Source organism: Pristiophorus japonicus, chromosome 8, assembly GCF_044704955.1.
Source record: "Pristiophorus japonicus isolate sPriJap1 chromosome 8, sPriJap1.hap1, whole genome shotgun sequence".
NCBI lineage: Eukaryota > Metazoa > Chordata > Chondrichthyes > Pristiophoridae > Pristiophorus > Pristiophorus japonicus.
This window is the reverse complement of record NC_091984.1, coordinates 65,476,012-65,490,118: the sequence shown is the minus strand read 5'-3', so window position 1 is coordinate 65,490,118 and position 14,107 is coordinate 65,476,012. Positions and strand designations below refer to the sequence as shown.

Here is a 14,107-nt window from a genome sequence, read left to right as displayed (position 1 = left end):
TGGGTAAAATGATGGAATCAATTATTAAGGATGTCATAGCAGTGCATTTGGAAAATTGTGACATGATAGGTCCAAGTCAGCATGGATTTGTGAAAGGGAAATCATGCTTGACAAACCTTCTGGAATTTTTTGAGGATGTTTCCAGTAAAGTGGACAAGGGAGAACCAGTTGATGTGGTATATTTGGACTTTCAGAAGGCTTTCGACAAGGTCCCACACAAGAGATTAATGTGCAAAATTAAAGCACATGGGATTGGGGGTAGTGTGCTGACATGGATTGAGCACTGGTTGTCAGACAGGAAGCAAAGAGTAGGAGTAAATGGGTACTTTTCAAAATGGCAGGCAGTGACTAGTGGGGTACCGCAAGGTTCTGTGCTGGGGCCCCAGCTGTTTACATTGTACATTAATGATTTAGACGAGGGGATTAAATGTAGTATCTCCAAATTTGCGGATGACACTAAGTTGGGTGGCAGTGTGAGCTGCGAGGAGGATGCTATGAGGCTGTAGAGTGACTTGGATAGGTTAGGTGAGTGGGCAAATGCATGGCAGATGAAGTATAATGTGGATAAATGTGAGGTTATTATCTGAATGGTGACAGATTAGGAAAAGGGGAGGTGCAACGAGACCTGGGTGTCATGGTACATCAGTCATTGAAGGTTGGCATGCATGTACAGCAGGCGGTTAAGAAAGCAAATGGCATGTTGGCCTTCATAGTGAGGGGATTTGAGTACAGGGGCAGGGAGGTGTTGCTACAGTTGTACAGGGCCTTGGTGAGGCCACACCTGGAGTATTGTGTACAGTTTTGGTCTCCTAACTTGAGGAAGGACATTCTTGCTATTGAGGGAGTGCAGCGAAGATTCACCAGACTGATTCCCGGGATGGTGGGACCGACCTATCAAGAAAGACTGGATCAACTGGGCTTGTATTCACTGGAGTTCAGAAGAATGAGAGGGGACCTTATAGAAACGTTTAAAATTCTGACGGGTTTAGACAGGTTAGATGCAGGAAGAATGTTCCCAATGTTGGGGAAGTCCAGAACCAGGGGTCACAGTCTAAGGATAAGGGGTAAGCCATTTAGGACCGAGATGAGGAGAAACTTCTTCACCCAGAGAGTGGTGAACCTGTGGAATTCTCTACCACAGAAAGTAGTTGAGGCCAATTCACTAAATATATTCAAAAGGGAGTTAGATGAAGTCCTTACTACTCGGGGGATCAAGGGGTATGGCGAGAAAACAGGAAGGGGGTACTGAAGTTGCATGTTCAGCCATGAACTCATTGAATGGCGGTGCAGGCTAGAAGGGCTGAATGGCCTACTCCTGCACCTATTTTCTATGTTTCTATGTTTACCCCAATCCTCTTCTTTGCTTGGTGTCACATGTTGTTCCATCAGCACTACACCTCGTGGTCTGGCCGCCGCCATCTTTTTCTTCAGCGCCTCACCTCGTGGTTTGGGCACCATCTTTCTTCCATCCACGATGTCGACTGCTGTGATCCTCTTCTCCCCGGGTTCTGCCACCGAAGCTGGGAAGTCGCCTTTGGGTCCGATTTTCTTCCTCCGGAGTCCTGCCACTGGAGCCTGGAAGGTGCATTCGGGTCGTCTCAACTGGATCATCTCCACGCAGTGATGCTGAGCAGTCTATGCCTCGGATGCTGTGCTGGCCTGCTCTCTGGTGCCGGATCCAACCTCAGGTGGAGGTTTGCTTTGCCTCTGAGCGCGGGGGACATCGATCGCTGGATCTTCTCCATCCAACTTCTTCCGAGTAGCATTGGTCCATCACCTGCAACAATCCACAGGGGTAACTTGTGCACCGCGCCATCATGGAGTACCTTTACATCCGCACTACCAACGACTGGGATAAGTTCATTGGTATAGGTGCTCAGCTTTGCCTGAACCAGGACCAACTTGGGTCGTTCAGCCTGATTGTCCCATAGCCTCTCAAAGGCTTCTTGATTCATTACTGACTGGGTCGCCCCCTTGTCCACTTCCATGAAGACTGGAACGCCATTTATCTCGACTTCCATCCTCAATGGAGAACATTCGGTGGTGCAGGTAAACACGATATACTCCTCATCATGGGGCTGAGCTGCCTCTCCGACTATCGCTTCATAATCCGCGCTGGATTCATGGCCATCTGCAGACTCTTCATCAACACAGTCATATTTCTTTTGCACATTCACTGGAGGTGGCCCTTTGTGCTGCAGCCTTTACATACATAGTCTTTAAAACGGCACTGGTGAGCCCTGTGATTCCCTCCGCAACGCCAACATGGTGCTACACGATTAGCCCCCCTCAGCGGACTCTTCGAGTTAAGGGACTCGGGGGCCTGTTCTCTCTCTCTCTCTCCTGAGAAGATTCACCTTCTACAGTCCAACCTCTAAAAGGCGCCACTCTGCGCACAGTACTTGCCAGGTTTGAGTCCTGAGGATGAGTCATCCTCCGAGAGCCGCAGGCCAAGGTCATGAATGCTTGGCTCACGGAGATGGCCTTCTGCAGTGTGACTGTGGTATCCGCAGATAGTAGGTTATGAAGAAGGCCCTCATGGTCGATTCCGATGACAAATATATCCCGCAGCGCTTCGGTGAGGTGGTCGCTGAAATCACACGTATCCTACATGGTTACTGCTTGTACTATTACAAGGTGTGCCACCAGAGGGCACTGCAGTGGGAGACTTGTAGGTTACCTGTACAGGTGTGCCAGGCCGAGTATAAAGGGCAGGCCACCATGTGGGATCCTGAGATCTGCAGCATTTTTCGCGATCTCCTGGCCTTCGGGCCGAAAGTGTGCATAAAACTGGTGCCTGACTGTGAGGATGCTCGCTTTGGGCTTGAGTTGTTCTTGGATCAGCGTTACAAGCTCCTCGTACATCTTGGTTGTTGTCTTCGCTGGTGCCAGCAAGTCCCTGACAAGGCCATAGATGGTTGGCCCACAACTGGTTAGCAGGATAGCTCTGCGCTTATCAGCCAGTGTGGCTGGATTGTCGCCTGCCAGGTCGTTTGCTGTGAAGAAATGGTCGAGCCTCTCCACAAAGGCTTCCCAATCATCACCATCGGCGAACTGCTACAACGTACCAAGGTTAGTCATTTTCATGTGAGGGTCCGTAATCTCGTCGCCAATTGTTATGTCTTCAGATGCTCTAATAATGACTCCACAAGACAATGTGCTGTGCTTGAACTGTAGTAACCTTCGTCCATTTAATGTAACTCCAGAGTGAGGATCACACATGGTGGCCTGCCTTTGATACTAGGCCTGGCACACCTGTACAGGTAACCTACAAGTCTCCCACTGCAGTGCCCTCTGGTGGCACACCTTGTAATAGTACAAGCAGTAACCATGTAGGATACGTGACACATTTTGCAGTCTATTTTTGTAAATTTGACAACTTTGCTTTGAGTTTCTGATTTTTAATAATGCACATAGATATGCAGTTGTATGTATTGCACAGCCCACAGCAGAAGGGGGTAAAACAGTGACACATGCATATTCTATACATAATGCATGATTATAGACTGCATATGAGGCCACACTTAGAGTACTGTGTATAGTTTTGGTCTTCATATTTAAGGAAGGATATACTTGCATTGGAGGCTGTTCAGAGAAGGTTCACTAGGTTGATTCCGGAGATGAGGGTTGAGTAGATTGGGCCTATACTTATTGGAGTTCAGAAGAATGAGAGGTGATCATATTGAAACATATAAGATAATGAGGGGGCTCGATAAGGTGGATCCAGAGGGGATATTTCCACTCATGGGGGAAACTAAAACTAGGGGACTAAAACTAAAAATTGTCTCAGAATAAGGGACAGCCTATTTAAAGCTGAGATGAGGAGGCATTTCTTCTCAGAGGGTTGTAAATCTATGGAATTCTCTGCCCCAGAGAGCTCTGGAAGCTGGGTCATTGAATATATTTAAGGCAGCGATAAACAGATTTTTGAGCAATAAGCAAATAAAGGGTTATGGGGGGCGGGCAGGGAAGTGGAGCTGAGTCCATGATCAGATCAGCCATGATCTTATTAAATGGCAGAGCAGGCTCGAGGGGCCAAATGGCCTACTCCTGCACCTATATCTTATGTTTCTTATTCACAGTACATGGGCAGTTGAGTTCGTATAATATTAAGTTACCCATTGTTACAATTTGCATAAAGTTATACTGGCAGCCAGTCTCAGCTGTACTTGATATGTTTGTACACACTTGTGCTCGCATATTATAGCTGTGTAATGTTAAGCAAATACGCGGTCCCGATTAGCAAAGCAGCTAATGTTATATGGTATTTCAACCCTTCAAAGCAAATTTTAACACAGATTGACCTCACCAGATTGTTTACTCATAATTGCTCCATCTTACAAGGCAGGGCTTCCGATAAGGAATGGTTATTTAAGAGAGGTCGTTACAGTAATGTATTTTTGCATCCAGAGTGGCTGTTACTTTTGTGAAAATGGAATTAACTAAAAGAAAGAAAATACATATCTGAATTTGAGCTGTAAGAACATAAGAAATAGGAGCAGGAGTAGACCATTTAGCATGGTAGAATTTCAAATTCAGCTTGAGGGTGAGAAAGCTAGTTATCAAACTCGTGTCCTGACTTAAATAAAGATAATTACAAAGGTATGAAGGCAGAGCTGGTTATAATGGACTGGGAAAATATATTAAAAGGAAAGACTGTCCAAAAGCAGTGGCAAACATTTAAGGAGATATTTCAGTGAGAAAGAAAGACTCAAAGAGAAGGATGAACCATCCGTGGCTAACTAAGGAAATGAAGTATGGTATCAAATTGAAAACAAAGGCATACAATGTTGCGAAGAAAAGTGGAAGGCCAGAGGATTGGGTAATTTTTTTAAAATAGCAAAGGACAACTAAAAAAATTATAGAAAGCTTATGAGAGTAAACTCGCAAAAAATATAAAAACAGACAGTAAAAGCTTCTACAGGTGTATAAAAAGGAAGCAAGTAGCTAACATAAACATTGGTCCCTTAGAGGATGAGACTTGGGAATTAATAATGGGAAACAGAAATGGCAGAGACTTTGAAGAAATACTTTGTATCGGTCTATGAAAGCATCTCAATAATTGATAATCAAGGGGCTATTGGGGAGTGGGGGTATTAAAACTATCATTATCACTAGAGAAAAAGTACTAGGCAAACTAATGGGACTAAAGGTGGACAACTCCCCTGGACCTGATGACTTCCATCCTAGGGTCTTAAAAGAGGTGGCTACAGAAATAGTGGATGCATTGGTTGTATTCCCTGGATTCTGGAGAGGTCCCAGCACACTGGAAAACAAATGTAATGCCCCTATTTAAGAAGGGGGACAGAAAGCAGGAAACTATAGACCAGTTAGCCTAACATCTGCCATTGGGGAAATGCTGGAGTCCTTCATTAAGAAAAGTAGTAGCAGGACATTTAGAAAATCATAATGCAGTCAAGCAGAGTTGGCATGGTTTTATGAAAGGGAAATCATGTCGGACAAATTTGCTCGAGTTCTTTGAGGATGTAACGAGCAGGGTGGAAAAAGGGGAACCAGTAGATTGTCGTATATTTGGATTTCCAAAAAGCATTTGATATGGTGACACATAAAAGGTTACTGTATAAGATAAGAGCTCACAGGGTTGGGGGTAATATATTAGTGTGGATAGAGGATTGGCTAACTAACAGAAAGCAGAGTCGGGATAAATGGCTCATTTTCAGGTTGACAAACTGTAACTAGTGGGGTGCCACTGTGATCAGTGCTGGGGCTTCAACTATTTACAATTTATATTAATGACTTGGATGAAAGGAACGAGTGTAATGTAGCCAAATTTGCTGATAATACAAAGACAGGTGGGAAAGCAAGTTGTGAGAAGGACGCAAAGAATCTACAAAGGGATATAGATAGGTTAAGTGAGTGGGCAAAAATTTGGCAGATAAAGTATAATGTGGGAAAATGTGAGGTTATCCACTTTGGTAGGATTAATAAAAACAAATGATTATTTAAATGGGGAGAGATTACAAAATGCGGTGGTACAGAGGGAGCTGGGGGTCTTTGTACATGAAACACAAAAAGTTAGCATGTAAGAACAGCAAATAATTAGAAAAAGTTAGTTTGCAGGTGCAGCAGGTAATCAGGAAGGCGAATGGAATGTTGGCCTTCATTGCGAGAGGGATGGAATACAAAAGCAGGGAGGCCCTGCTGCAACTGTATAGGGTATTGGTGAGGCCACACCTGGAGTACTGCGTGCAGTTTTAGTCACCTTTCTTAAGGAAGGATATACTAGCTTTGGAGGGGGTACAGAGACGATTCACTAGGCTAATTCCAGAGATGAGGTGGTTACCTTATGATGATAGATTGAGTAGACTGGGTCTTTACTCGTTGGAGTTCAAAAGGATGAGGGGTGATCTTATAGAAACATTTAAAATAATGAAAGGGATAGACAAGATAGAGGCAGAGAGGTTGTTTCCACTGGTCGGGGAGACTAGAACTAGGGGCACAGCCTCAAAATACGGGAAGCCAATTTAAAACCGAGTTGAGAAGGAATTTCTTCTCCAGAGGGTTGTGAATCTGTGGAATTCTCTGCCCAAGGAAGCAGTTGAGGCTAACTCATTGAATGTATTCAAATCACAGATAGATAGATTCTTAACCAATAAGGGAATTAAGGGTTATGGGGAGCGGGCGGGTGAGTGGAGCTGAGTCCACGGCCAGATCAGCCATGATCTTGTTGAATGGCGGAGCAGGCTCGAGGGGATAGATGGCCTACTCCTGTTCCTAATTCTTATGTTCTTATGTATGTTCACCTGAAGTTTTGGTCTCCTTATTTAAGGAAGGATATACTTGCACTGGAAGCAGTTCAGAGAAGGTTCACGATGTTGATTCCTGAGATGAAGGGTTTGTAATATGAAGAAAGGTTGAGCAGGTTGGGCCTATACTCATTGGAGTTTAGACAACTTAGAGGTGATCTTATTGAAATGTATAAGATTCTGAGGGGGCTTGACAGGGTAGATGCAGAGATGATTCCCCTTGTGGGGAAATCTAAAACTAGGGAGCATAGTTTCTTAATAAAGGGTCGCCCATTTAAAACGGAAATGAGAAGGAATTTCTTCTCTGAGAGTCGTGAATCTTTGGAATTCTCTACCTCAGAGAGCTGTGGAGGCTGGGTTATTGAATGTATTTAAGGCAGAGATAGACAGATTTTGAAAGATATGGGAGTCAAGACTTATGGGGAGCGGATGGGGAAGTGGAGTTGAAGCCTTGATCTTATTGAATGGCGGAGCAGGCTCGAGGGGCCAAATGGCCTACTCCTGCTCCTATTTCTTATGCTCTTATTTGGCCCCTCGACCCTGCTCTGCCATTCATTAGGATCATGGCTGATCTGATCTTGGCCTCAATTCCACTTTCCTACCACTCGTCCCATAACCCTTGACTCACCTATAGTTCAAAAATCTGTCTATCTCCACCTTAAATATATTCAATGACCCAGCCTTCACAGCTATCTGGGGTAGGGAATTCCAAAGATTCATGACCCTCTGAGAGAAGAAATTCCTCCTCATCTCCGTTTTAAATTGATGACCTTATTCTGAAACTATGCCCCCTAGTTCTAAATATCCCCGCGAGAGGAAACTTCTCTGCATCTACCATGTCAAGCCCCAAATGATGAATACAAAATTATCACTGCTCTGGACACAAAGTCAGAGACTGAATTAGCAAAACAATATGGTGTCACCCAGGCACCATCAGCAAAATCTACGAAGAGTAACGAGATTCTGTCCTGAAACTGGTCTGAAACCAAGATTTCAGATGTGACATGAAATGGTTGTGCACTTCTATACTCGATGATGTTGGAGCAGAATATCCTAAATAGTTCAAGGAAGCATGCGATAAAAGTCTCGTAGTTTCAGAACATGTTATTGGAACAAAGCTGTCAAAACTGTAGGAGAAATTGGGTTCAAGATCTCTAAAGTATACTTGAGATAGATCAAGAGAAGGAAAAATGTTTATGCCTTAACTCTTTTTAAAAAATAGTCCAAGAAGCTAATGAAGTGACCCCTGAAATTACAAACGAATGGCTTTCATCAACTCTGCCTGCATTACTTCAAAAGTGCCAATCTTGTGATTTGTTCAACTTCTCTGAAATGGGACTTTTTGGGAAGCTTCTGCTGGGGGACTCGCACCTTTCAGAAAAGGAAATGGGAAGCAAGGAGTTGTTGACTCATCTGGGCACCAATATGGACAGATATGAGAAGCATTCTATTCTATTCATCGGTAAAAGTGGTAAAGATGTTTCAAAAATGTTCGACACTTTCAATTGGCGATCTTGGATCATTTCTACGATTTATCAGGAATACATTCGATCTCCGGACAGAAAATGTCGAGCTCGGTGGAAGTGTATTGATCATTATGGATAAATGCTCTACACATTCTGAAATTTCTGGTCGAGCGAATGCAGAACTTGTCTATCTTCCAACGAATACCATTTCTAGGCTTCAGCTGATGGTCACAAGAGTCATCAGGCTTTTTAGTGGTCGCTATCAGAAGTTGTTGGCTAAAAACAAATTAGCTACATACAAAGCCAAAATTGAAATCTTCATCCCTTTACTGGATGCCATGACTTAAATTGTGTTGTGTTCTTGTGACTCAGAGCATGAATGTGATCTCCTTTCACCATGCAGTCAATCAGAGGAGACATTGCTGCAGCTCAAAGAAATTGAAGCCAAACATGAGCTACAGAGTATTTGGGAGCTACAACAGCAAGTAGGATAGAACCCTGCTGAGGTTTCCCAGTCTGTATATTGCAGTTGGTAATTCTTTGATCATTTCACCTGAGACTCCATTGGATATGTGAGCTGTCCCAAACATGAATTAAATAATGAAATTACTGAATTTTGGAGATGATGACTTTGCTCCTGATCCTCTGACTCCAACAGCCTGTCGTCATCATCATTATCATCATCATTATCATAGGCAGTCCCTTGGAGTCGAGGAAGACTTGCTTCCACTCTAAAAATGAGTCCTTAGGTGGCTGAAAAGTCCAATACGAGAACCACAGTCATTGTCACAGGTGGGACAGATAGTCGTTGAGGGAAAGGGTGGGTGGGACTGGTTTGCCGCACGCTCCTTCCGCTGCCTGCGCTTGATTTCTGCATGCTCTCGGCGATGAGACTCGAGGTGCTCAGCGCCCTCCCGGATGCACTTCCTTCACTTAGGTCGGTCTTTGGCCAGAGATTCCCAGGTGTCAGTGGGGATGTTGCACTTTATCAGGGGGGCTTTGAGGGTGTCCTTGTAACGTTTCCTCTGCCCACCTTTGGTTCGTTTGCCATGAAGGAGTTCCAAGTAGAGCACTTGCTTTGGGAGTCTCATGTCTGGCAAACAGCCTGTATCAACATGCTGTCTGATATTTGATATTATATGCAGTGTTCGTCTAGTGATTTATTTGATTCAAGAAATGTTGGCTAATTTAGAAAACCATTGAAGAAGCAATCACTTGTGATTGAACTTTAAAAATAAAACTATCCTAAATAACTCACTTTAATTTTTAAAAAATCCTTATTACAGGGAAATTAAAGTATTTATTGAATTTTTAAAGATTTATGCTTGCGTTTGAAATTGAAAATGCCCTCAAAACGGTCTGAAAGTGATCGCAAGTGTTTATAAGGAATGTTCCAGTGTGTATAATGTTACAATTTTGGATACCTGTAATTTCGGTGAATGATTGGAAAGTCGATACATATGCATAAACCATCTGTCTGTGAGACCTTGCTGTGCGCAGGTTGACCACCACATTTGCCTGCAAAACAACAATGACTACACATCAAAAATAATGAAGCAGTTCAGCACTTTGGGATATTCTGAGGATGTGTAAAGTCTATAGAATTGAATTCTTGCTTTTCTTTCTATATAGATATAATCCCAAGCAGATTGCCATTTAGATTATGAATAAGAAGACAAAAAAGACCAAGAATATAAATGGAATATATATTTTTTATGCGTACATATAATATATATATATATACATACATATATATAAAAACTACAATTCTTTTGTGTTCAGATAACAGAGAAAACTCTTCATGTGAAATGCCAGGAATGTTGACTACAATCTCAAAACATGACCAACATTCACTGATGGACAAAAGTGATTTAATATGCACAGGTATGCTTTTTTTTGTTGCCAATTGCCTACAACATTCCTGCCAGTGGAAACAGTTTCTCCCGATCTACTCTATCAAAATCGCTCATAATTTTGAATACCTCCATTCAATCTCCCCTTAACCTTACAGAAGAACATAAGAAATAGGAGCTGGAGTAGGCCATTTGACCCTTTGAGCCTGCTCCGCCATTCAACAAGATCAACTCCAATTTCCCTCACTATCCCCATATCCCTTAGCTCCCAAAAATGTATCGACCTCTGTCTCGAATATACTCAACGACTGAGCATCCACAGCTCTCCAGGGTAGAGAATTTCAAAGATGCACAACCCTTTGAATGAAGAAATTTCTCCTCATCTCAGTCCTAAATGGCCTGCCCCTCATTCTGCGACTGTGACCTCTTGTTTTAGATTCCCCAGCCAGGGGAAACATTTTCCCAGCATTAACCCTGTCAAGCCCATTAAGAATGTTATATGTATCAATTAGATCACCTCTCATTCTTCTAAACTCTAGGGAATATCGGCCTAGTCTACTCAATCTCTGTAATCTCCTCACTGCAGGAACCAGTCTAGTGATCCTTCATTGCACTCCCTCTAAGGCAAGTAAGTCTTTCCTTAGGTAAGGAGACCAGAACTGTACACAGTACTCCAGGTGTGGCCTCACTAATGCCCTGTATAATTGTAGAAAGACTTATTTACTCTTAAAATCTAATCTCCTTGCAACAAAAGCTAACATACCATTTGCTTTGTTAATTGCTTGCTGTAGCTGCATGTTAACTTTCTGTGATTCATGTACAAGGACACCCAGGTCCCTCTGAATGCAAACATTTTTCAGTCTCTCACCATTCAAAAATATATTCTATTTCCTTGTTTTTCCTACCAAAGTGGTTAACTTCACACTTCCCCACATTGTATTCCATTTGCCATGTTCTTGTCCACTAAGTCAACCTGTCTATATCTTTCTGCAGCCTTTTTGTGTCCTCCTCACACCTTACTTTTGTATCATCAGCAAACATGGATATGTTACACTCAGTCCCTTCATCTAAGTCGTTAATATAGATTGTAAATAGGTGAGCCCCGAGTACTGACCCTTGCTAGTTACAGCCTGCCAATCCGAAAAAGTCTTGTTTATTCCTACTCTCTGTTTGCTGTCCATGAACCAATCCTCAATTCATGCTAATATATTACCCTCAATCCCATGTATCCTAATTTTGTGTAATAATCTCTTGTGTGGTACCTTATTGAATGCTTTTTGAAAATCCAAATGCACTATTTCCACTGGTTCCCCCTTATCCATCCGACGAGTTACATCTTGAAAAAACTTCGAACAGATTTAGCAAACCCGATTTCCCTTTCATAAAACCATGTTGATTTTGCATGATCGTATTATGATTTTCTAAGTGCCCTGTTACCACGTCCCTAATAATAGATTCTAGCATTTTGCATTCCTCCTAATGTCAGGCTAACTGGCCTAAAGTTCCCTATTTTCTCTCTTCCTCCTTTCTTAAAGAGCGGGATTATGGTAGGGGACAGTAGAGTGAGAGGAATAGATACTGTTCTCTGCAACAGTAACTGGGAGTTTATAGAAACAGAGAAAATAGGTGCAGGAGTAGGCAAGTCGGCCCGTCGAGCCTGCACCGCCATTCCATGAGTTCATGGCTGAACATGCAACTTCAGTACCCCATTCCTGCTTTCTCGCCATACTCCTTGATCCCCCTAGTAGTAAGGACTACATCTAACTCCTTTTTGAATATATTTAGTGAATTGGCCTCAACAACTTTCTGTGGTAGAGAATTCCACAAGTTCACCACTCTCTGGGTGAAGAAGTTTCTCCTCATCTCGGTCCTAAATGGCTTACCCCTTATCCTTAGACTGTGACCCCTGCTTCTGGACTTCCTCAACATTGAGAACATTCTTCCTGCATCTAACCTGTCTAAACCCATCAGAATTTTAAACATTTCTATGAGATCCTCTCTCATGCTTCTGAACTCCAGTGAATACAAGCCCAGTTGATCCAGTCTTTCTTGATATGTCAGTCCCGCCATCCCGGGAATCAGTCTGGTGAACCTTTGCTGCACTCCCTCAATAGCAAGAATGTCCTTCCTCAGGTTAGGAGACCAAAACTATACACAATACTCCAGGTGTGGTCTCACCAAGGCCCTGTACAACTGTAGTAACACCTCCCTGCCCCTGTACTCAAATCCCCTCGCTATGAAGGCCAACATGCTATTTCCTTTCTTAACCGCCTGTTGTACCTACATGCCAACCTTCAATGACTGATGTACCATGACACCCAGGTCTTGTTGCACCTCCCCTTTTCCTAATCTGTCACCATTCAGATAACAGTCTGTCTCTCTGTTTCTACCACCAAAGTGGATAACCTCACATTTATCCACATTATACTTCATCTGCCATGCATTTGCCCACTCATCTAACCTATCCAAGTCACTCTGCAGCCTCATAGCATCCTCCTCGCAGCTCACACTGCCACCCAACTTAGTGTCATCCGCAAATTTGGAGATACTACATTTAATCCCCTCGTCTAAATCATTAATGTACAATGTAAACAGCTGGGGCTCCAGCATAGAACCTTGCGGTACCCCACTTGTCACTGCCTGCCATTCTGAAAAGTACCCATTTACTCCTACTTTTTGCTTCCTATCTGCCAACCAGTTCTCAATCCACGTCAGCACACTGCCCCCAATCCCATGTGCTTTAACTTTGCACATTAATCTCTTGTGTGGGACCTTGTCGAAAGCCTTCTGAAAGTCCAAATACACCACATCAACTGGTTCTCCCTTGTCCACTTTACTGGAAACATCCTCAGAAAATTCCAGAAGATTTGTCAAGCATGATTTCCCTTTCACAAATCCATGCTGACTTGGACCTATCATGTCACCATTTTCCAAATGCGCTGCTATGACATCCTTAATAATTGATTCCATCATTTTACCCACTACCAATGTCAGGCTGACCGGTCTATAATTCCCTGTTTTCTCTCTCCCTCCTTTTTTAAAAAGTGGGGTTACATTGGCTATCCTCCACTCGATAGGAACTGATCCAGAGTCAATGGAATGTTGGAAAATGACTGTCAATGCATCCGCTTTTTCCAAGGCCACCTCCTTAAGTAGTCTGGGAAGCAGACCATCAGGCCCTGGAGATTTATCGGCCTTCAATCACATCAATTTCCCCAACACAATTTCCCGACTAATAAAGATTTCCCTCAGTTCCTCCTTCTTACCAGACCCTCTGACCCCTTTTATATCCGGAAGGTTGTTTGTGTCCTCCTTAGTGAATACCGAACCAAAGTACTTGTTCAATTGGTCTGCCATTTCTTTGTTCCCCGTTATGACTTCCCCTGATTCTGACTGCAGGGGACCTACGTTTGTCTTTACTAACCTTTTTCTCTTTACATATCGATAGAAGCTTTTGCAGTCCATTTTAATGTTCCCTGCAAGCTTCCTTTCGTACTCTATTTTCTCTGCCCTAATCAAACCTTTTGTCCTCCTCTGCTGAGTTCTAAATTTCTCCCAGTCCCCAGGTTCGCTGCTATTTCTAGCCAATTTGTATGCCACTTCCTTGGCTTTAATACTATCCCTGATTTCCCTTGATAGCCACGGTTGAGCCACCTTCCCTTTTTTATTTTTACGCCAGACAGGGATGTACAATTGTTGTAATTCATCCATGCGGTCTCTAAATATCTGCCATTGCCCATCCACTGTCAACCCCTTAAGTATCATTCGCCAATCTATCCTAGCCAATTCACGCCTCATACCTTCAAAGTTACCCTTCTTTAAGTTCTGGACCATGGTCTCTGAATTAACTGTTTCATTCTCCATCCTAATGTAGAATTCCACCATATTATGGTCACTCTTCCCCAAGGGGCCTCGCACAACGAGATTGCTAATTAATCCTCTCTCATTACACAACACCCAGTCTAAGATGGCCTCCCCCCCTAGTTGGTTCCTCGACATATTGGTCGAGAAAACCATCCTT

At 43.2% G+C, this 14,107-nt stretch overlaps 1 protein-coding gene across 9 annotated transcripts in view; it reads left to right on the top strand.

The window, feature by feature from the left end:
* Window positions 1–14,107, top strand: part of LOC139268562 (uncharacterized) — a 612,984-nt gene that overhangs the window by 164,533 nt on the left and 434,344 nt on the right. For all 9 annotated transcript variants that reach the window (XM_070886894.1, XM_070886891.1, XM_070886893.1 and 6 more), the window contains one exon: window positions 10,016–10,117. In XM_070886894.1, the coding sequence (XP_070742995.1) occupies window positions 10,016–10,117 (102 nt within the window). The remainder of the gene's footprint in view (window positions 1–10,015; window positions 10,118–14,107) is intronic.